This window comes from Mustela nigripes, chromosome 12 (genome assembly GCF_022355385.1).
Source record: "Mustela nigripes isolate SB6536 chromosome 12, MUSNIG.SB6536, whole genome shotgun sequence".
Taxonomy (NCBI): Eukaryota; Metazoa; Chordata; class Mammalia; order Carnivora; family Mustelidae; genus Mustela; species Mustela nigripes.
Window position 1 is genome coordinate 136,781,796 of NC_081568.1, and position 24,535 is coordinate 136,806,330.

General features: G+C 44.9%; 1 protein-coding gene across 2 annotated transcripts in view; it reads right to left on the minus strand.

The window, feature by feature from the left end:
• Positions 1-2,749: 2,749 nt before the first annotated feature.
• PRDM6 (PR/SET domain 6) overlaps positions 2,750-24,535 on the minus strand; it is a 101,668-nt gene continuing 79,882 nt past the window's right edge. For both annotated transcript variants that reach the window (XM_059416684.1, XM_059416683.1), the window contains 3 exons: positions 19,029-19,371; positions 10,356-10,532; positions 2,750-3,723 (listed from right to left, as the gene is read on the minus strand). In XM_059416684.1, the coding sequence (XP_059272667.1) occupies positions 3,609-3,723; positions 10,356-10,532; positions 19,029-19,371 (635 nt within the window). In that variant the 3' untranslated portion in view covers positions 2,750-3,608. The remainder of the gene's footprint in view (positions 3,724-10,355; positions 10,533-19,028; positions 19,372-24,535) is intronic.

Here is a 24,535-nt window from a genome sequence, read left to right on the forward strand (position 1 = left end):
TGCTAATAAGGGAAACGGGCAAATCTTTGTGACTGCAGTTTCTGCCACCCATTTTCAGGTCCTGTGTGAGTATCTGCCAATTTTTTTTTTTTTTAAGATTTTATTTATTTATTTGTCAGAGAGAGAGCGAGCGAGAGTGAGCACAGGCAGACAGAGTGGCAGGCAGAGTCAGAGGGAGAAGCAGGCTCCCTGCCAAGCAAGGAGCCCAATGCGGGATCCCAGGACGCTGGGATCATCACCTGAGCCGAAGGCAGCCGCTCAACCAACTGAGCCACCCACGTGTCCCGTATCTGCCAATTTTTAAACAAAAACACTAAAGCGACAGTTGGGAGATTTTAAGGAGAAACCCCTATTTCAGTACATACTTCACGTAAAAGCCTCTGGGACCCAAACAATGTCAAGACCTGCTTCAGGACTCTAAGTCAATGTACAAGTGGAGACCTGTCTTACAGACAGACAGCCGAAGCTAGTCTGCTAGAAACTGGCAATGGCTTAGCAACGTGACCATTAGGAGTGTCCCCGATTTTCTATTTGTTAAAGAGAAAATACTTCTGGCCAAGTTTGGTGGGAAATACAGGCCAAAAGTCTGCCTTACTAAGAAAGCAGGAATGGGGGTGGGGTGGGAATAAGCTTAAATGGGGGGAGAAAGCTAGAAGAACCTTCTGGTTTAAAAAGGCTACCGCCATAGCTACCGCCATACTAAGTGGGACCTTGGGATCAGCTGGCAAGACCACGAAGAGTGACAGAGACCACTGTTATGGAAAGTTACCGTGGCAGACACCAAGGGAGGAGTGAAATCTTCTAATTTCTGCACGTGGAGGCCACGGGAAAGGAGAAGAGTGCATTTCTCTCGAAGAGTGAAATATGGCAAACGGCAGAACTGATTGTTCTCACTGGAAGAAACTGTTAGGGACGTACAGGTGCGTCCCTGTACATCGTCACGTTCAAAACGTACAACCAAATGCTTCTGCCTTAATCAACAGAACAGCTTACTCGTCTGTATAGCCGATCTGACACTTTCTTACAGGTTTTGGATTCGTATGGCTCCATGTTCTTTCCACCCTTCCCAATGGTACACATTTTCGGCAAAGGTCTCCATCGTTTGAGACAAAGAGCTATAAAACAGAAGACATTCCAATCTACCAGACGGAACACTTCTATCAGCAATGGTTACATAGGAGCACAGAATGCTGGAGTTCCAGGACAAAAAACCAAAAAGAATGCAAGGAGGGAATGTTCTAGGTTATCTTGGACCATGGGGATCGGGATTGTTCCAATCCCTCTTTGGAGCCCACAACATTACAGATTATTTTGAGATATAAATATATTGTGGAAAAGAGAAATAACAAGCCCCAAATGGAGCCATCTGGCCCCTAGGAGAGCCCACCAAGACTTAATTACAGTTTTAACCTGTCCCACAAACATGACCCTTTAAGAGTCAATCTGGAATGTCTGACTTACACTAGCGAGGTAACCTGCATGAGAAAAATCCTGCAGGCCCCTTTCTCCCCCAAAAGATGATGTCTTGGGGCACCTGGGTGGCTCAGCGGGTTAAGCCTCTGCCTTTGGCTCAGGTCATGATCCCAGGGTCCTGGGATTGAGCCCCACATCGGGCTCTCTGCTTAGCAGGGAACCTGCTTCCTCCTCTCTGTCTGCCTGCCTCTCTGCCTACTTGTGATCTCTGTCTGTCAAATAAATAAATAAAATCTTTAAAAAAAAAAAAAAAAAAGATGATGTCCTGGCCTGAAAGAATCCTTCCTTTTCTTTTGCTGGTACCTTTCTTGCCCAACCCTCCCTCCTATAAAAACCTCCTACTCAGTTACTCCCAACTCCTGGGAACTGGCAAGCTAGGACATGGCCCAATTCAGGAATCCTTTGATAAAGTCAATCAGATCTTCAAATTGCCTCGATTCGGTTTTGTTTTTTGACAACATATATATAAATAAGTTACAAATGTAATTGACGAGGCCCTGTGTTCCTCCACTTTCAATGGGACACTTGGGTGCTAAGGGATGGAGAAGCAAACTTAGAAGGGAAGGAAGATGTTCTGAGAGCCAAATCCATGAAGACCAAGTAGAGTGAACCACAAAGTACCCTTGCCTTCCAGGAGCGAGTTCTGGGTCTCATGTATTTGTTACGGGAAGACCCTGGGAGGTCTAAAAGATAAGGGAGTTTCTTAAAAGACTGTGTCCCGCTGTCGGGTGATCAGGGCATCTACAAGGTGCATGCTGTCCCTGCTGTGATGCTGGCAGGAGTGGCCGGTTCTTCTCAGGTAATAGATCATTCTGTGGGATGTGCCCTGGAGGGACTGGGCACGACCGTCAGGCTGCCCAAAGACCAGCTGAAGTTCACTCGCTTTCCTTGCACTCAACCAAACAGTGAAATTATGGACACCATCCCTCCTCTTTCAACAGATTAATGATGAAGGAAGAGCCTTGTCAGGGGCCAGAGGAGAGGACAAGGTAATTCCAATGGATAAAAGGAGCAGTTCCCACGCGGTCTGTTCTCATCCCAACCCTCTGGGATGGCTCCTCTCACTGTTTCCTGGACTGGGCTCCTGTCCCTTATTTTTGCAGGAACATTCCCCTGACACTGCAGAGGGAGGAAAGGGGTCTCCCAGGCTTCACCTACGGGAGGAAGGAAGAGGAAAGGGCCTCCACAGGGCGCTGGCAATGGGGCTGGGCACCCGTCCTGCTCACACATTCAACACCTTCATAGACACAACAAAAAAATTCCTTGAAGCCTCATACCTTCTATTTCAGCTTCAGACCGAAGAACTTTATTTTTTGTGTTTTGTTTTTTTAAGCTAAAACGGTACTGAAAACAAACTCTTCTCGACTAGCTGCTTCGGAACAATATACTGTATTATGAAGCTCTGTACATTTTCAATGTTTTTGAGATCCTGACAGGCCAAAGGCAGGTCCCCACTTCTCCTTGAATTCTGAAACCGAACCATCTTCTGCCTCTTCCAGGCTCATCTGCATCAAGACCAGGCCGGCGGAGGGAAGGAGTGGCATAAAAAGTGCGTAGGAAAACACAGAAACGCACCAGCCTCGGGGCCCACGGTGGCATTGACCTAGTGGAGGCTCTGGCGTCTGGTTCCACGGTCCGGCGGGGAAGCCGCATCGGCCCCCTCCCCACCTTGAACCCAAGAGGCAGGAAGGGGGGGTTGGGGGGAGCTGCCCTACAATGGGTCCCCTTGAATCATGCTACTAAAAAAAGGTGCAATGAGAAAGAAGTCCCTGTGCATTCCCAGTCACAAGCGTGGGCAGAAGAACCCACAGGATTCCTCCCTTTGGTATTAAATAACAGTTTAAAAAAGCTTTTTAGAAACAAAGCAAATACACGGTGGGACCGGACACGGGAGTGGTCCCAGGTCAGTCATCCACTGAAACGAGTCTCATCCCTAGTCATAAATAAATAATCTCTGTCCTGGTCGGACTTCCACGCCAGGATCAATATCTCTTAACATCTTACTTATTTTATTACTGCTTTTGGTTTTCTGGGACTGATTGAAAGTTGCTCAGAGGAAATCTTTGGTTTTGCTTAAGTGTCCATGACATTTAATCATGACTTCCCTTGCAATTTAATTCCAACCAGTCAATCAGTTAATCCACTTCAATTGATTCTGGGCTCTCGGTTATTGGCTTGCACTCATTGGGCATCCGCTGGTGCCGGCTCAGCTGCGTGGCCTGCGTGAAGCTCCTTTCACACCTCTCGCACCTAGTGGAGGCAAGAGAGAAAATTGAGACCGGGGAGTGAGGCCTGCAGGGTGATGGGCTTCCTCTCATCCTGCCTAATGAGAACCGACACTCCAAAGTGGCTTCCGATTTTACCGGCTCGAGAGGTTTAATTGGTGGCTCCTTCCCAGGCCCGGAGGGCCAGGACGGGACAAAGCCCGTCTGGTGCGGAACAGAGGGATCTGTCAATAGGCAGGGGGAAGGTGATTTCTCCAGAGAGCCCTGTCCTGCTGCAGCTCTGATCACTGTCAGTTCAAATAGATAAAGAACAAAAAGAGATTTTTAGGAGTGAGCCATCAAAGCCGCAGCTTGTCTGCAGTTTTCTGCTCCGTAACCCCAAAGAGAAATGGACGACAAATAGAATTTCACCTGCTGCTAATTTAAAATCGGGGAATTGTCCTCCGAGCAGGCACAGCGGCTCAAGGGCCATCCCCTCCGAATGTGGACGGCGGAGGGAGCGCGAAGTCAGTCTGCGTGACTATGGGCAGTGGGGGTGGGTGGCTGCTTTGGTGTACAAGTATCACCAAGCAGCCACAATTGGGGGGGGGGGGAGGCTAAAAGAGTTGTCTATAGCGTGGGGTTGGAGAGAGACGAATTCACCATCAGCCAGAAGAAATCCACCTCCCGAAAAGGTACAGGCAAGAATGACCCTGGAAGCCATAATTAGGGAGTCAGTGTGTCTGATGAGGAGAAAACTGGCATCCTCCTTCTGGAAAAGCTCCTGTCTTCAACTTACACAACAACAAAAAAATTGTAACCTAGCGATGCTGAGTTCGACCCATCTCCCACGCAACCCACTCACTAGTTCAATGGCTGCTCAAGCCACAAAGAAACTAACACGTGTGCATGTGCACACACGTCCAGTGGTGGCTTCCAGCTTTCCCGCGGTGGCTATGACTCCTGGCTGGTTGTCTCTGGTTATGCACACACGCAAACTAGTGCAGCAAGCTGGCACAAACTGTGCCTTCTTGTCACTGCCCTCCACATCTGGGCTGCCTGGAGCACTGGCCGAGACCTGCGGCAGTTGGGGGGGTGAGGTACTGTGGCCACCACATCATCCCCTTAATGTCTTCTCCTCAATCCTTTGAAGAAAAGGATATTCAGGAGCCCTGCAGATACTTGTCCCTCTTGAAAATAACACAACCTTCGGTCTCAGGTCCCTGAGGGTTGGGGCAGAGCTATGGGGTTGGGGCAGAGCTCTCGAGACCTCTAAAGCCTTCACCACTCCATTGTGTGCCACATGCCCTGTTATCTGGGGAATAGTCCTCTCTTCCCTCCCCGACTTTTTTTAGTCCACCCTACAAAGTGCCTTTACCTAAAAGGAAAAAAAAAAAAAAAAAACATGTCCCTCTACTTTGGGGTGTTCTTGTCTATTTTTTAATGTTGGGAGGCTGGGGGCTTGACCGTCACACCGGGATTTTCCAGGGCTCCCGTGCCAGCTGCATGTGTCAGGGTGAAGAAGTTGTGTTTCTTTGATTGTCTTCCCAGGAATATTTTTAGCAGCCTGTTCCACTGTTAAAAACTGCACTGTGATCTTGACAAATGTATAATGTCAGCTTTAATGTATCAGACCTATCAGCTCAATGAAAATAACTCAGAAGTATTGATCAGCTAATGATTTTTGGTGTATTCATTAACGTCCATGGGCAGCTCATCCTCTCTCCAGAGCCTCCCGAGGTGCTGATGACATGTTAGCGAATTGCTGATTGTTTATTAGAAAACTGATTAGTTACTGGATCAGTGTGTCCAAATATACTACCTTTCACGGCTGAGAAACTTTCACATTATTATATTACTTTGTAAAAAAAAAAAAAATTCTGAAGCTTTAGAATCCACTTCAAAGAGAATTGTTGGAACACTTACAAGGAAAGACCATTGACCTGGGGTTGTGTTTCTGCACTTCTCATCCTGGGTATTTGAAAAAAAGAATCAGACATAGGAAGTTCTGTGCTTCATATAAGGCCAAGTGTACGTCTCTATGTGATAATTAAATACCTAGATTAGACAGAGACTTTCCGAGGCGAGTTAGGCTTTTCTCTAGCTGTTTGCCTAAGTGGCCACACAGATAGTTACACCCCCGGAATCGGAAATCTACAAAGTCCACGCTTTCGGGCTCCCGAGATGCTCACTGAAAAATCACCTCCAGGGTCACCTCCTCCAAGTGCGAATGAAAACACATGCAGATGTGTGTACCTGTGTGGGCTGGTTTCTTATCAACCCACTATGAAAGTGGAGAGAAATAGATAGAAAAAAATATTCTTTTTCTTTTTTTAAAGATTTTATTTATTCATTTGATAGACAGAGAGAAACCACAACCAGGCAGAGAGGCAGGCAGAGAGAGAGAGGAGGAAGCAGGCTCCCCACCGAGCAGAGAGCCCGATGTGGGACCTAATCCCAGGACCCTGAGATCATGACCTGAGCAGAAGGCAGAGGCCTAACCCACTGAGCCACCCAGGGGCCCTGAAAAAAATATTATTTTAAAATAAAGGAAGAGCCTCCATTTTACATTCATTACTTTTCATTTTAGAAAAGTTCTCTTCCTGAGGTCTTTTTATAGTTGAATAAAACTCCTCAGAAAGCCATACTTCATGCAAAAGCCTGGGGCGGCAAGTCAGAGCTAGACTTTGTCTGAGTTGGCATCTAATGAACCCTGAGGTCCAACCCAGATGGGGGCCTGGGGGCCTCTGATCCTGAACTTCATGCGGCATAGCAGAATAAGAAGGAAGGAGAGATGGGGGTAATGAGCCAAGAGCAAAGGAAGGCTCCTGCGCAGGGGTCTTCCTCTCTGCGCTGATGTCACAGGCTTCCAGGGGCTATCGCAGGGACACTGAAGTGGAAAGAGATCTGAATACTTCAGGACATAGAAAGCCTCCAACTCGCTACCAGTTTGGGTATCTTAGTTAGATTTGATTTCCTTTTAGATTTGAAGTCATTCTTTGCTTTATGTGATGGTTGGCTGGATTATCGGTCCGGGAGCCTAACAATTACCAGCGGAAATTGACAGATGCCGAAATGACACCAAGTTCCATTACAAAGAAAACCTTCAAGAAGCTTTCCTCTGTGCCTCTGCGGCCTGTCACCAAATATGTCTTGGACTGAACCAGCCTGTGCAGGGCTTGGGGATACAAAGTGCTCAATGCCGATTTACTGATGTGCTCTTTTCATATGCTCTGTTGCCTAAGTCTTCTTAAAAATATCAGATGCTCTTTGGAATATCCTTGGATTTTTTTTTTTTAATTTTATAATGAGCCACTCTTTACTTTAGGCAAAGATGTACTGATGAGTATTTTCCCCTGCTTTTTACAAACATGCAGAGAAGAGCCTTTCATATGGAAAGTCCTGGTCTTCCCATGCTCCAAAGCTGAGCACAGAGGAATTTACAAGGATCTAGACAGAGCAGAGCAGAGAGCAGTGCCTGTCTGAAATCTTCAGAGGTTATGTTTAGGAACAGGGAAGGAGAAAGGAGTCCTCACTAGAAAGAGTAAGTTGGAGATGCCAATTAATATTCTTCCTTTTTCCTTGCTTTTGTTCCTTTGCTGTCAATGACTTCCAGTCCCACCAAGAAATTCAAGTCACCTGCCAACAGGCCAGTGACCAACCTGCTGCTTTGGGGGTGGAGTGGATTCCGGTGGGATCTCAGCCAACCAGATCACGAGGCAAAGCCTGGACCGAGACTCTGATCTCTTAATGCCAGATCTTCTCCAGCTTTCTTTGGATGGCAATAATCTTGATCTGCTGACACCCACATCCCAGCAGAAGATTTCAGATGTTGGAAAGGGCCCTCCCTTGTTGTGGCAGGCTCCTGCGAATTCTGTGAAAGCCTCTGGGGCCATGGTGGGTGGGACAATCTGGGGGCTGAGCCATTTGGGGCATCTCCGTGGAAGCTGCCCGAGGCATACACTTTAGGGGTCTACCTCTTTATGAGGTCCTTCCCCTCCTTTGTAACATTGTTTAAGCCAATACCCATTAGTTGAAATAGTAAAATTAACTGTTGTGGCAAAATCCGTTTTATTGACTAATCGGCAACAAAAGTTTTTTTGAATGTTTCTTTTATGAGCTTGTAAAAAGGGTATATTCATAATATTTACAAATGTCCGTGGGATGGATATCCATGAGCTAAGGTGAGAAGCTTCCCAAAACTCCCTTGGGATAGTTCAATCCTGGATGGTCTGATTGTATATACTGAAAGGCTGAGCTTTCCATTTCCTAGAAGATGTTTAAAACTTGCACTATTTACATGACCATACACTTGGGTCTCCCCTGGGAATATATATTTGATGAATCAAAAGAAATAAAACCCACCCCACCCTACATACAGCATGTAGCCACCTGAATATGAGTAGAAGCAGAAGGAACTAGAGCGTGTAGCTAGAATCTAATTCAACCAAACCATATGATTTTCTTAATTTGTTCTCTCAGTGAAATTAGGTGATGGTCACAAAAAACATACTTTAAGAAAGGAAAAAGATGCAATTATTAAAGCCCCTCAAATATTAATCTGATGAATTAAAGTTAAAATGGCAACTCTATTGGAAACATGACAAAAACAGGATGTTAGAGGAAAAAAATTGAGTGGCGTCAACGAGGTTACACATAAGTAACACCTTAACATTAATAGAAATCTATTTCCCATTTTGACCCTGAAACCTCTTCAATTAATTACTAAAATCTATTTACAGAGCAACAAGATCAAAATCAATCTGATTCCTGGCACTCTCTCCGTCGGGTTGCCCTCTCCAATGTAAGGGGCCAGAAGGATCGTCAATCCTCCAGCACCTTTGCTTTTGAGAAGCTTTCCTGCTCCAAGACTTGGCACTTGGGTGACTGCCCTTTTCCCCATCCAGAGCAGTCATGAAGCCAGAATCTGTGGGTCAGGCCTGAGGGCAATGACAAAGTCCACAGTGCAGGATGAAAACACCTGTGACAGGAACTCTAGCATCTGCGCTAACCACTGGCCCCTAGGGTAGATTGCAAAAAAGCAGTCCCTTTGGGCTCTCAGAACCCCCAGAAGGTCCAACCTGGCTGGTACAGTGCAGGTTTGATTTTCGACCTCTTCCTGTCCCCTTAGTCAAAAGTTTTTGTGCAGTGTACAACCTGCACCCATGTACACAGACAAAAATTAAAACTCATTTGATTATCAATATCATAAATTAAACCATGATGAAACTAGTTAAGGATGATGAATAAAGGTAACTAAATTGTGGGGAGGTAAGTGAAGATGACAGCTTTTATGAGTTCTTCCCTCTGGTGGCAGACACCGAGGCAGGCAAGACCCAGGCCAGCAGACTCTGCTACCCTGAGACAAGCTGAGCCTCAGGCCGAACACCGGGACAACAACAGACCACACCAACAAGTCGAAAAGGGAGATCATGGGCTATTAGACTCTACAAAGACTCGTTGGCTGAGACGGAGCAAGTGGATTTGTCTCCCACTGCCTGAATTATTTCTCTTCTTGCTTGATCTTGTCTTATAGAAAGTAAATAGTCTACATCTCTGTTCTTCAAATTTTCCTTCCCAGCCAGGAAAAACCAAGATGGCAAATGAATAGAGATATGTGGAGGGGTGAAGAGAAAAGAGTTGATCACAGAGACACCGGAAGATCCTCTGACACAACCCACCAAGTCAAAAGTATTGGTTCTCACTCCCAAGCCTTTCCACATGTTGTGTGGGCTGCCAGAAATGCCTCTCTCCTTTGTATGCCTGGAAAACTCCTACTCATCCTTCAAAACCCATCTTAAACATCATGTCCACCAGACAGCACAGAGAACTCCCATTTCTGGGCTACCCTGCAGCACCGTATGAATATAGCTTACTGTTCTTCACTTTCATACTTTTCATCCTATGTTGTAATATTTGCTTATTAATTGGGCTCCCCCATAAATGATGTGGAAGACTGGGGGAGTGAATCTCATTCACCTTTATATCTTTTACACCTAGCTGGGTACCCAGCACCAAAGCAGACACTCAATAAATATTTGCTGAATGAACAGCACATACAAAAACAGATGAGTGAGTGAAGGAACAGACCATCTTGCACGATTCAAATGTCTGCTGTTTTTATGATTGAGCTGTATCTAGAACAATCTCTCTCTGGGGAGCTCTTACCTTGCAAAGTCCTTGGAGTTTAGTCCTACCTTTTTCCACATTCTCTGAATCCTCAAGAATTCAGATGTACCCCCTGTGTGGTTGTGTTTCATTCGGTTTTGTGTCACCAACACAGTAATTCTGAGATCTGAAGAGCAAACTCGGAAACCTACAAGTTGGCTGCTATCACAGATTTAAGCCACTTGAACAGATAGGAAAAGAGGAGGACAGAATCCACCAGAATCCTGAAACATTCAGGTTTCCCAAGGGATGACTCTTTAGATGTCCTAAACCGGGGTCACCTCACTTGATGGTCATGGGCTTGCTGGTGGTCCAAAGGTGGCACACCTTGTGGGGGCTCCTGGCTTAAACTCTAGAAACATAGATCCTTGGGCACTAGCAAGAATCTTAAAATGACTTATTCCTACTTTCTTATTTTTCTGAGGAGAAAACAGACCCAGAAAGATCGTCCTGTGTCCCTGGTTGCACAGCTTGAGAGAAAAGGAGGTTCTGCGGGTAGGCTCTACTTACTTGAAGGGCTTTTCTCCAGTGTGAGTTCGGATGTGGTTGTTGAGGGTGGTCGCCCCGGCGAAGGCACGACCACAGTAGCCACACTTGAAAGGCCGGTCACTGGAGTGGGTGACCACGTGGTTCCTCAGCTCGGACGGTTGTGAAAAGGACTGGGAGCAGTGACCGCACTGATAAGGTCTGAAATAAATAAAGAGACTGCCTGGTCATTACCGTCTGTGTCATTCAGGGCAAATCAGCATCGTGAGTGAAGGGCCAGAGCTTTCTGGTGACATTTTCTCAGTTTTCCAAACAGCACCCTTGGGCTCTGGCTGCAGGGTCCCCTGAGACCCGCACATGGGGCCATGGGAACAAAATTCACAGAGCTTCTGAAGCACTTTAATTCCCAAACAAGTATTCCTTTCCGGGATTAACCATATCATTTCAAGAACCCATACTTTCTTGTTTTTATCCCCACCCGAGGCAAGTATTAGCGCACTTTTGGGAGCATTGGGGCTCCATTAAGCAGAACATTAGAAGAGAAGCTATGTAATTGTTGCTCCTAATTCTGTGGCACTTGAAACTCTTCAAAGTGCTACATCAATTACCTACTTTCATCTTCACACTAATCCTCTGTGGCAGGGAGAGCATCTGTTACTATCTCTGTCAGTTCAGAAAACACGGGATACACTGTCCTCTCAGGAATTAAGTTCTCGAGGCCAAGGTTACTGTACGGTGTGGGGATTTGATCCTGGCATAAACATGCAGAGAAGGCAGCAAGCTGCCTGCATGTTTTAATAAATACACAACTGCCTTGGGGTCTGCAAATACAACCTCAACTCGGGGTCCCTGGAGAGTTCATGGACGAACCCAGGTGTGTAACCAGATCTGTCTCTTTATAAAAGCAATCCTGACTTGTGCTTAATCTTCACACAAATGCGCACACACTAATATTTATACCCCGGGTCTTCTCTTTAAACTTCAACTCCCCAGTTTAATTCGGTGGCAAGCAATGACTTAGAGCGGCACAGAAATGACGGGGTGTCACTGTGTTTACAGGAGGGAGGACGGTGATGTGAGGGCAGTGGAAGGAAGTTGTGACGAGGACCTGATAATTAGCAAGATTATCAGAGAGCATTCTTTCCAGCTCAGGAGAAGCACATCAATTTGGGGTTTTCATAAAATAGATTAAAATTCTGTCTTCTCTGCGTAAGTTCTGCTGCTGACTGAAGCAGAATCTGGGGAGGGATGGGAAAGCCTGGGGCAGTTTGCCCCTTTAGCAGCTACCGCACATCATTCTTGGACAGTGCTCTCATTTGTTTATTAAAATTCTGGTGAGGAAAATTAAGAATTGGTCACGAGAGATGGCAAAGGCGCTGGCAAAGTCCTGGTTGGTGGCCCAGATATTTCCTGGCTGAGTTTGAGAAAGCCAGTGGCAGATGCTGACTTAATTGCTCTACCTTCCGCAAATGCGCAAGCTCCAAAGACCAGGAACCAAAACGAAGGGCCAGGAGACAATGGTGAGCGAGCCTGGACAATGATTCAATTAAGTGCAAAATAAAGTGGACCCGCTCATTTGTCAAGTGAAGTGCTTAATTGTGGCTACTTGCCTCACTGAACACCAACACTATTATTTTACCAGGCTTCAGCGCGCTGAGCACTGATTGTAGAATTTTTTAGCTTGATTAATAGTCCAGGATTGGTCAATAACTCAATACTATACAATTTTAATTACTTACATTTAGAAATCTATTTAACTGCTCTCAAACAAGTTTCAAAAAATATATAGAAGCGTCCTTGGTAAGGAGTTTATCAATCTTGATAATTGCACGTGCGTGTTATTAAATAATGCTTTGAACGCCATTAAAATTTCATATACACAGAAAGGTCCCCCTGCCAGATCTGGCCTTTGTAGTAACCACTGACCTTAGAATGTGCCTCAAGAAAAGAATTCTCTCAGGAGTCCACTTTTTAAAATGTTATGGAAGACTAGAAACAAAATAATTTATTAATATATGCTATATCCCGTGACAATTGATTTTTCTAATAGTGAAGGGACCATTAACAGTGATTAGCCTCTGGTTACCTATTTTTAATAGCTATCACAATAAACAATAAGCCACTAAATAAAACCAATTAATCTCTTCTTTTTTTCTAAGTCCGCTGTCAGAAGTTGGAGAGATTTATTTCCTATAGTCAGCAGTCAATCCATTCGTTTTACGTTAATAGTCGCCAAGGCAAAGATTTGCCCATGGAAGAGCAGAAATGACCCCAAGGAGGCTTATCTCGGATTCTCCTATCAAGGGGATCCCAAGGGAAGGCATAGAGGACTCTAACCCATCCCCCTTGGCCAGTCCTGGCCCAAGAGGCACTTGCTAGGTATCCAATAACCTAAGGCACGGCTTTATAAAAACCTTGTAGCATTAAGCGGGGCTGAATGGAAAGGTCTAGAGAAAAGGGGGAGACAGCAAAGTGGAGCCCTGCTTCAGCCGCTAGCATCAGGCAGCTGTGGGACTTGGACGAGTCAACTCAACTTCCGGATGACTGTCTCCTCTTGCTGCTAAGAGCGATACGCTGAGTAGCTGTTCTCCTGCATCTCATCGTGTTCTGCTCCTCCTTCCAGATCATCAACAACCACGTGCTGCCTGGGGATCTTTCCAAGACACGGCCCCACGAGACGCGGCACCAATATTATGACCTCCATCTTCTACTGTGTCTACAAGATAGCTCCGTGGACATGGAGCCTTCTAAGGTTGTGTGTGTGTGTGTGTGTGTGTGTGTGTGTGTGTGTTCATGCTCATTATAATACAAACCATTTAAACTTACTTAGTAAACATCCAAGAATTCAAGGCAACAAGAAAATCTAATACCAAAATGTAGAACTAAACCTTACTTTAACTGATCTCAAGAAACAAAGTGATATACTTTCATCCTTCGGCACCTTGAAGAATAAGATTTTATACCAAATGGTTACATTTGCCTTAGCAGAAGCTGACTTTAGACACCATTCAGAACTAAAACGTATACTCTAGCTGGCACTGTAATAACAGCTTGTCTCTCTCTCAGCCTAGAAATCTACAGAAACCCGGCCTTCAGAAACTACAGAAGCCATATCCAGCAACTAGACAAGATTCCTTCTTTCCCTGGATTTTTGCTATTTCCTAAAAAATGAATAAAAGGAAACAATCTAAAAGTAATTTTGACACGGAACTGCATTGTTGGGCTTCACGTAAAGACAAAGGCCTAATTTCAAGACAAAGTGAATTCTCAAAAACTGAGGGCAGGGCTCAGAAAAAACTATCACCACTATGGAATCTTCTTTGGAAAAAATGGCCACAGGGGTTAAGACTCACAATTTACACCTGAAGGGCATGGAATTCATTGCCATTACTCAGCTTTTTATTCTGATGACTAACATTCTCGTTAATTTGTCAAGGTCTGGCCAAACGGCAATCCAGCAATTGTTGCTAAAACAGTAGATACAATCCATTTCAACTCCAAAGGCCAAACGGCAATCCAGCAATTGTTGCTAAAACGGTAGATACAATCCATTTCAACTCCAAAGTTCTTCCTCCCTACCATCAGGAGCTCAGGACGATGAACATCATGGAGGGCTGTGTTTGGCTTTTCTCCTTCCAGGTTCACAGCTCAATGGGATTCTCCTTCCTTCAGCACTCGGATTCTCCCCAAGTCTTCATCCACAGACATTTCATTATTCTCAAAAGAAAGGCAACCAGCATTCCTCACACAGGGATGACATCTTAAAGCCAGAAGAAGCTCATGGCTTTTTTATGACTTGAGACATCTAGCACTGTTGTCCGATGCTGGAAATGTTCTGTGCCTACGCTATCCAATATGGAAGCCAAGAGCTCCATGGTTTAGGGCCACAGTTCATGGCATGAGAAATTAATTACTTAATTGTGATGATTTTCAATTTACCTAGCCTTGTGTGTGACTAGTGTCAACACAGAAATATCAAGGCTTCATGGAAAACGAGAAGGTGTCCCATACTCAATAATAAAAAAAGAATAATAATAACTACAAAACCGACAAAGCCTGGGTTGACCTAGTGAACATTTATCACTGTGGGTCCATTTTTAAGCAGACAGAAAGTGGCGAGACAATTTTGTACATCCCCGGGCACTCTCTGTGACTGGCACTAACCCTCCCCAAGATTCCCCTCCAGGACAATGTGCAATTCATTTGCTTTGAGTCTGTAATTGGTTTGGTGTACACAGAGCAGAAAGGATGAAACATTTAACAAAATTAAGTGTGGTTTGGTTTAAAATATTAATCTTTGGATTTTTCATTCACGGCAACAGAAGCCTCCAGGACAAATGTTGTTCGGCTGGGCCCACCTTCTGTCTCTGCCCCAAGTCAAGTCCGCCCTCATGCAAATCTCACAGGACTTCAAAGGGAGCACTTCTTAGGTCCCTGCTGGCTGTGAGGAGGGAGAAAAGAATGCAACTCGACCGAAGGAGGAAAGATTTCCGGGAAGTGACAAAAGTACGGAGCCAAAGGACCTGGAGAACATGGAACCCTAGAAAGAAGAGAAGCTTCCCAGTTGGGATTGGGGAGCAGGGGTGTGGAAGGATGGAGGAGGACAGCGGAACACAGGAACACGGACGCCTTGCTAAGAAACGATTATGGGGATGGGGATGGATTCTCTCCAGGCTCCTCCTACCAAACAGCACCTTGGAGGGTCGTCTTGCCCTCTGGTACCACCAAACCAATCACAGATGATGATACTGAACACAGCACAAATGTGAGGAGCTGATGGGGTACCCAGAAGGCTAAAAGGCAAACAGAGGCCACACGAAAATCAAAAAGGGGACAAGAAAAGGATGCAACATAAAGATAAGCATTATAACGACACTTTCTGCTGAAAATAAAAAGAAGACATGGTCATCCGAAAATAATCCACCGAGATTGAAGGCGTTGCTTACCCCTTTCTGGAGCCCCCCCAGTGGGACTGTTGAAAGTTTCTGCAGCAGAAAAACAGAAGAGAAAAGGGATTTCTAACCTCCTGGTTCAAGCAAAAGGGATTTAAGCCATCCTAGGCGAGGTCATAAGCTAATGCAAAAACCCCAAGTGTTTATGAAGTTCCTATGTAAAATTTTGGTGGATCTACAACCTAACAGCTTCTTTCCTTTGAATTCACTCAGGAAAAGACAAAGTCAGTAACTTGGGAAAAAGGAAGAAGAAAATTGGAGGTCTGTTTAATACTAACAGACAAAAATCAAGAAATAACATCTCTGTGGTCCCCGGACCCTCCTGGACATGTTTTTAATCTTTAATGCTAATTCCTATCTGGCCAGGTCAACTGAAATTTCTTTCTGCATTTAGTGTAAATAATGTAGTAATGAAAAATGGTAATGCTGGCAACCCTAGGTGTCCCCAGATCTTTTTCTTTTATATCAAGGCAGAGACTTTTTGATGGTCTCTCACATGGAAAAACTCACAAATACAGTCTCTTTGATGAAGGTTCAAATGTCTTGGATTTCATGGCCAAATATTCTGTCCGTTGAGTGAAAAATCTTTTGGACCTCAGATTCAGGGGCCTGTTTCAAATTTGGACCTGTTTGAAACTCTAACCTGTTTACCCTCTGACTTTGTCTTCGATGTCTCTCTTTTTCGCCTCTGGTGCTAGCAAAATTTTCTTATCAAAATAAAAGCGTTTGAGTTTTTCAAACAGAGGGGAAACGGTCTCTGACTGGCACGTCCTAAGCTTTGTCACTGCTGAATGGGCACAAACTGCCAAAGATGAAAAGCCAGCTCGTTTAGGAAGTCAATACCTAAAGAAAATACATACATTCAGCAGTTGTAATTCTCCCCATGGATAATAAGAGAAAAGGCTCCAAATTTCAGGACCATCGTATAGAAATCTGATGCCTCAATTTAGTTCTGGATATTTCTCCTATTTAGCAATTCACTCATGTGGTTAAGTATTATGGAGAATGTCTTTTGCTTCCAGACTTGGTAGTTCCGAGACAGCATTCTAGGGTCTAGAACAGAAAAGAGCTCTTCCAGTCCTACACGCTAAAAACAAATTGGATACCTAGAGAGAAACAAGTGCATCCAAGGGAGTGGGTATCTCCCACTCTTTGCCCCTTACCTCCAATAATCAATTTGAATACAATGGGAGTAATTCAAGCATCTCCCTGACAAGAAGCAATGTACCTTACTACTTTGCCTATAAAGGGCCCAATTTTCTTGAAGTCATAAATCTTGAATTCAACTGATCCATGAATGACGGCGACCACCTTTCAAGTGTTGAGCAACAAAGCTCAGGGAAGGGAGAAGTACAAACCCACCTCTTGAGTAATTAGATCCCACTCTGCCCTTCTACCTGGGCACCAAGTGCCCACCACTGTACCTTATCTGGGAAGGCTGGCCACACCACACTTGGGGATCTGAGTCAAATAAGCCCACGAGGATCTCGCACAGGATGGAAATCTCACGCTGTTCAGACTTTTGCCAATAATTCTAAATTAGCTTAGAATCTACACTGACCAGTGTATTGAGATACAAAATGCATTTTGTATAGGTAAGTTTTCTCCATCTGTCAGGTATTTTTCTGGCAGTTTATACAGATGCTTTGCAAATGATGATACTATTATTTGATGGGACAGACTTCCTAGGGACTTGAACCATAATACACATATGGTTTTCTAATGTAATTGGGGTTGGATAAAATAGTCTGTTTCAGTAACTATTTACTGCGACCTATTCTCATTGTCTTATGTGATATTCAGCATGAAATCATACTCAAAGCTAAGCTTTGAGTTCCAATATCCAGAAACTTCCAACCATCATTTCATTTCACTTTGCATGTTCAGTTTTTATGACATCAGTGCACCTGTGCATACAGCAGATACAAACACATCTGAATGCACTCGATTAAAATGTTGACGATCACACAAATTAATGCATCTTTTAATATTTAAAAAACTATGAAAATGCAGGGCGAACTTTAGATAGATAGATCTTAAAGCTCTATGTACACCTGCAAGAGAGAGGAACTTTCAAAGAAAACACTTTCTGAGTGAGGAAAACGTTTTCAAAACTTTCCTAACTCCTGTAAAGCCAAAAAGTACTAAGATGTTCAGATCTGGTGATATTTTTACTAGGGCCTCTCCTGTCAGAAGTAAAAGATTATAAAGACCCAGCTGCTTGGGGCACCTGGATGGCTCAGTCGATTAAGCGTCTGCCCTCAGCTCAGGTCACAATCTCAGGGTCCGGGGATTGAGTCCCAGATCTGGCTCTCTGCTCAGTGGGGAGCTGGGGAGACTGCTTCTCCCTCTCCCTCTGCCTGCCGCTCCCCCTGCTTGTGAATTCTCTCTCAGTCAAATAAATAAAAATCCTAGAAAAAAAACAAACAAACAAAAAAAAACGACCCAGCTGCCTTAACACCCATCATGCAACCATTTCAACATTAATTACAGCAATGCTCTGATGCTTAAGCAAGTGGTTTCTAGAATGGCACAAATTAAAACATACACACGTATAAATGTATGTGCTTATGTACACTAAAAGGGACTCTATTATTTTAGAAGAGATCCATCCCCTCTCTGCAACCCCTCCACTCTCTGTGTCCCTGATGAGTTTTCTGCATGGCTGGGAGGGGACAGCCTGGTGTAGGAAACAAAGCAGAGAGTATGAGTGGCTTCAGTGAATCAGTGGCCAAATTAAGAAAATAATTCAGAAGACCTGCCTCCGAGTCTCCCATCCTCCTTCCAAAAAATTCTATCCGGCGTTTCCATGCAAAGTGCGTTTTCAAGGCTATTCTTGGATATTTGGGGTTTAATCAAATTTTTCACAGGACATGAAGGAGAGAGAAAGAAAACACACTCCTTTCTTATGGAATTATTTTGATTTTTGTCTTTTGCGCTCCTAGCTATCCAGACTGTCGGATAAACCAGTTCTAATTCATAAATAATAGTTCCATTATATCTACTGTGCCACTCGTCAGAGCACCTGAAATTTTAATTCACTTGTTCAGCTAAATTTCATCCTCAGTTCATGGCCATAAAATTCTTTATTGACAAACTTTCAAACCAACTTTGACTCTGAGGTATCTAGTCAACATTTTTCTTCTGTGTGGATATTAGTTTATTGAATAAGTGGCATCTGTTTTCCTCCACATCACTGGCCGAGTAGGTATTTCCTTTTGACAGCTTTGCAGGATTTATGGCTTTGCATGCTCTGAAGAAAAATAGTACTAAGCAAAAAATTCCAATTCATTACCTCTTAGTACTTAATTAAGTTCATACCCACGGCACACTGGAGGTGAACCCTGAAATGCCTGTGACAGCAAGCAGAGCAGCCAGCTATATTATCTTAGGAAGACAGAGAGGATTCTGATGAGCTTGACCTCATTTTTCCAGCTATGATATTCAGGCGTGCGCCGTCTACTTTGCTCCCTGTTGGACGTGGGCAGAACAGCGTGGACACCAAGAGCAGAGTCCTCCCCATAACCCACAGCCCATCTCGACCATAAAGTCCAGCAGGGGCCCCACCATTTATCTGTGCCCTTCCAGAACGCACACACCTCCCATCACAGGGTTCTCCCCCACCCCGCCCCTCCATAGCCCCCACGCAGGCACAGTGCGGCCAGAGGAGGTGCCCGGATGCCCGGCGGGCAGAAGACAAGCCATGCGGTCGCCCTGCGTGGGGAGCAGCAAGACTCGGGGTTACCTGTCGGGGTTCTGTGTGCACACGTGCATCTGTAGGAGGATCCGTTGCGTGAAAGTCTTAAAGCACTGGCCGCATTTCCAGAGATGCCAGTCGCTGAACTCCGAGTGGAGCTGGCTGGTGGAAGTTGGGCTCGCGAGCACTCGCTGGTTTTTCACGTTGATCTGGTTAAATCCTGATTCCATGGGCCCGGACTTGTCCAGGAGAGAGAAGTTCCTGGTGCAGGGAGTCTGCGGGAAGACCACAGAGCGCTGCTGGGTGGCGGGGGGCAGCTTGCCGCTCTTGCTGAACGGCTGCAGGACGTCCTGTCTGCACATGGCCTCCATGACCGTCGAGGGCACGTTTACTGGGAGAACAGCAAGAGGGTGACAAGATCAGTTTTGCCGGCCTTGAAAATAAACACAGTAACACACACTTTAAAAAAAAAAAAAAATCCTACAGATCAAGATTTTAAAATTTTTTCTGAACTCCAAAGTAATACAGTTAGACTCTTTGCCTCGGGGGGTGGGGGAAGCAGGCTTTTTGCAAATTCCTAGCTCCCTCAATGCCTACTTATTTAGCAAATACTATACATTCAGGATTGTTGGCACGCTGTCTTTGCCTCACAGAGTTCACTTATGGGTTGAGGCATAAAGTCTTCAGAATGAGAGACTCCACACTGACTCTGAGGTTTAGAGGGTGTTCAGAAGGAAAAAACAGCAAAGGAGAGGGAGAGAAAGGGTGGCTGCCCACAGAGGGTAAACGTGAGCAATGCTGAGAAGGTAGAGATCCAGGCCCTCGGGATTTCAGGCCTTCCACTGGACCTTGCCAGCACAGAACATTCCAGAAGCACAGGCTGAAAGATGAAGGGAGCAATGTGAAAGACACCTGGAGACAGAAGTCTGGCACGTTGGTGGGGTGGTGATGGAGATGGGCTGACCAAGCAGGAATGGGTTCTCAACACCGTGGGAATAAGGGATATAAGAGGAGGTAAATCTCAGAGGCTCCTTAAAGTCCAAATAAATAAAAGACATCAGACCTAGGAAACAGACACAGAGTGTGTCTGTACAGAGAGTGCAAGAAAAGTGTTCAGGGTGGGTTTGAGTCAGGTGTGATTTAAGCAACTAAGGTAAGAGTAGGGGTGGGGCAACAGAGTAGGGTGCCGGCAACTCGGGTTTTGGAATCAGAAAGACCAGGGGTCAAATCTTGACTCTGCCCTCTGTTAGCTTGGTGTTCTTAGGTAAGTTATTTTAAAAAACCCACAAAACTCCCTGTGCTTCAGTTTCCCCATCTGTAAAAAGAGGCCAGTGGGAGTAAGAATCCTAGAAGTAACAGGAGCATGGCGAAATGGTTGAGATGTCCTCTATCTTAACTCCACTACCTATATCAGTCTTGGGATGGCTGGCAAGTCTGAAAGTCGAAATCCCCAATTTTGTCCTGGGTGAAACGTAAAATGGGTCACCCTGAGGATTAAGTCAATGCATAGACAGTATTTAGAAAATGCCACGGTTGCCACTCCACAGATGTGGCGCCCTAAGGAGCACGGGGTTCATCCTGAAACCTCCTGTTAGGACATGTAAATGAGACAATGAAAGCGTCCCTCATGAGGCCTCCCATCGACGGTAGCCACCATTCCCACCACTGTAGAGAAGAGACTGGAAGGAGGGAAGATGGGTGTGGACTGCAATGATGGGGAAAGAACTAGAAGAAACACTTCTGAGGAAGGGAAACTAAGAGAGGTGAAATCGGTTTCTTTTTTTAAGTTGTTATGATGCTAATAATCTGGCTCATGCACTTGCTGGTCAACTCACATGGGCAGAAGGGATCAGAACCTAACACACTTTGAAACTACCGTTCTTGTTTTAAGTAACTGCATCGATAACATGCATTTATTGGTTATTTCAGGGGTCAAAGAGATGAAAGGTTACAGGGTGGGCAAGAGAAGAAAATCAGAGACCAAAAAAACTGGAAGAAGTTGAAGGGCAAAAAGACAGGGGGTGGGAAGGAAACCATGGCTCTGGACCACTGGTTCAAGGCCACATGGAAGAACAGAGATGACCTGGGGGCTTCTGTCCTTCCCTGCCATAGACCATCACGAAGATGCCTATGTAGCACGCAAACTCAAGCAGTTCAACAGCAAAGAGCGAATGGTGGTGGGCAGTGACCATCAGGAGGCTCCATGTTTGGGTGGACAGGGAGGTGCCATTCTCAGTGGAGTGCGAGTAGATACTTTGTTGCCATTAAGGACTCTCCAACCCAGAGAATGTTCTGTAGAATTTTGATACTGCTATGAAGCTCTATCAGCTATGATACAATGATACAATGATACAGCTATGATTCAAATACACCAAAAGGAACAGCTCTGTTTATGGGGCCCTGGCAGCATGGCCCATCCTGCCTTGGGAAGGGAAAAGAAAGCAAGAGACTGACAGACCTGGGGAGACCCTAGGGTCTGTGCAGCAGAATGCACATTTATACTCATAGGAGAGGCTCTTAAAAAATTAAATCAGGAATGCCTGGGTGTCTCAGTTGTTAGACGTCTGCCTTTGGCTCAGGTCATGATCCCAGAGTGCTGGGATGGAGCCCTGCATCAGGCTCCCTGCTCAGCAAGGAGTCTGCTTCTCCCTCTCCCACTCCCCCTTCTTGTATTCCTTCTCTTGCTGTCTCTCTCCCTCTGTAAAAATAAATAAACAAATAAATAAACAAATAAATAAATAAATAAATTGGGCTCTTTTGATAGGACCTGGACATCTGAACTTTTAGAAACTCCCCCAAGTGCTTCTCATGGACCATCAGGTTTGAGAATCACGGATCTAAACCAACCCTCTCTTCTTATGAATCAAAAAAGCTGAAGCCCCAGAAGGTCCAATACTGGCACCTGCCCAGGGTCACACAGGCAGTTAAAGACAGCTGAGCTGGAAGCTTTAGCCTTCTAACTTACAAGGCATTTTTTTTTTCTGGCCACACTTGTATTTTGTCACTGCTCACCAGCTGTTTTTCAAAAATAAAAGGAACATTTTATGGCCAGTACAGTGTTTTCTGTTTGTGTGTGTGTGTGTGTGTGTGCGTAACTATATCCTATAAACATGTATGTCATATACATACATGCTATATATACACCTTTACACACCCATGTACACATTCATGTGTGTCCGTCTTTATCTTATAGGTAAATATTTACATGTAATTTTGACCTCTGAGGCAAAAGTGTATAATCAATATGAAATCTGTCCACACATTTCAGGCTTCCAAAAATAAAAAATCACTGCACACAGACTACTACTCTAAAAATCGGCACTGAAAGGTAAAGAGAGATATTTGACACAGGGGCTAGTCGTTTTCTAGCAAAAAGTAACAGCAGCATTGTCAGATCAGGGCAGAACCCGTTTTGTGTCGCCTGTTTATAACTAATCCAGAAGCGACAAATTACCGGGGAACCCACACATTTTCAGGCAACTCGAAGCTCTTGCAGGGTGGTAAGCGCCAGACCAACAGGAAGGCACGGTGGAAAGATCGTCGAATAAGGATACCACTAGCACGCATGAGAGCAGAGTCACCAGCCTGAAGCTTCGCCGTGGGAAGAGGAATATAATGCCTTTGGGGGAAATTAAAGCAAAGGCGACTTTACGTACAGATTGTAAATTCTGACTTCTCACCTCTCCTGAAAAATAACCTAATAAATTAATTTTCCCAAAAATGGTTAAGGTCACATCTCCTTTATATGAAGCATGAGAATTGGTGGGCAAATGAATTTAACTTTAATGACCAATGTCAACATGGTAATAAAGAAGAATTTACACCAGTTTGTATAATAATCTGGGATATATGGGATCCGAGGTAGTAGTAGTATCAGGCAATAACGGTGCAGATGGCTGGAATTAAATTATGCTCTGTCTCCTTATTGCCTTCTCTATGATGCCTGAGAGCAGAGGTCATACACTTTTAAACTGTAAGCAGCAACAATGAGACACTATTTCCCTTTTGGTATACACTCCTCTACTCTAAGTATGACTCAATCCAATCCTGCTGAATGAAATGAGCATGTAATGCAGAGAGAAGAAAAAGTAAGGACGGGAACAAAAGCAATGCATCTGAGCTCTAAACTGTCCTGCAGAGCTTCTACACATTTCCATAAGACCCTAGAAATCGAGGGAGGATAACTTTTCATTTTTTATTTATTTTTAAAAAGATTTTATTTATGTATTTGACAGAGAGGGAGAGAGAACACAAGCAGAGGAAGCAGCAGGCAGAGAGGGAGAAGCAGGCTCCCCACTGAGCAGTGAGCCCAATTTGGGACTCGATCCTAGGACCCTGGCATCATGATCTGAGCCGAAGGCAGATGCTTAACTGACTGATCCATCCAGGTGCCCCAGCTGTCCCGAAGTATAGCTTTTTTAAAGCAGGACTTAAAGGACACTGAAAGCTGTTCTTCCTGAAAGGCAGCCTCGCCACTGCCTACAACAATTCAAAGACACAGGACCTTATCAGAGAGGGGACAGCCCATTGAGACAAATGCAAGATGCCCAGAGATGACTAACCAAAGTGACCTGACAATGAAGTACTTTCTACACAGACACACCCGGCTCGTACAGTCTCTTCCGCCTACCAGACAAAGATGAAAAAGTAGAGAGCAAACTCTCCAAGTCTGAAAGGATCTAGTGTCAAGGAACCACATGAACTCCTCCAACCCAGGCTAATGAAAAGACTGGGAATGGCATATGCAGAATCCCTAAAACAAACCTTCGTCAACATTCATTCAGCCCACAAATACCTAGTGAGCGTCCGCTCGGTGCCTGACACCCCTGGTGCTGCGGGGTTCCAGCAATAAGGAAGCCCCAGCCCCTGGCCTCAGGCCACTTCACTCCAGTGAGAGAGACAGATACCAAACAAAGTCTTTACAAATAAGTACTTACTCTGTTTCATCAAATCTAAAATGCCATCAATTGCACGTTGCTCTGTGAACAATTACCACTCATTGCAAGGCATCTCCCAGGTTCAGAAAGAACAAAATGGGAACAATGCAGTGTGTTGCTACAAGCGTGATGCATGTTACGAGAGATACGAAGAGGTTCCTAGAAAGCGTTATCACTTCTGTGGCTACAGCTGGGGTGTGAGGGGCAGCTTCCGTAAGGCAGTGATCTTGAATGTGAGTCCGATAGGGTGTGCAGGTATCAGGTGGGAAGGAGGAAAAAAGACAATGCAAGAAGATGAAATGTGGGCAGCTCGGCCATAGTGTCTGTGTGGCTGCTGAGCAGGGAAGGAGCTCAAGAGAGGATGTAGGATCTGTAACAAACTGAATGGGGCATGGCCAGTCCAACAACACTCAAATTCTCATTCTGTCAAGCACGATGGGAGCCACACAAAATACTTTCTGGAGACTCTATATGGCCCATGGGCTACTGTACTGAAGAACTGGGGATTCATTGTAAGAGTAATGGCAAGCCAAGAAAGGGTTTTAAATTAGGGTATGAGATGATGAGATTTATATTCTAAATGTATCACCATTCTACACTGTTACATGAAAAAGTGAG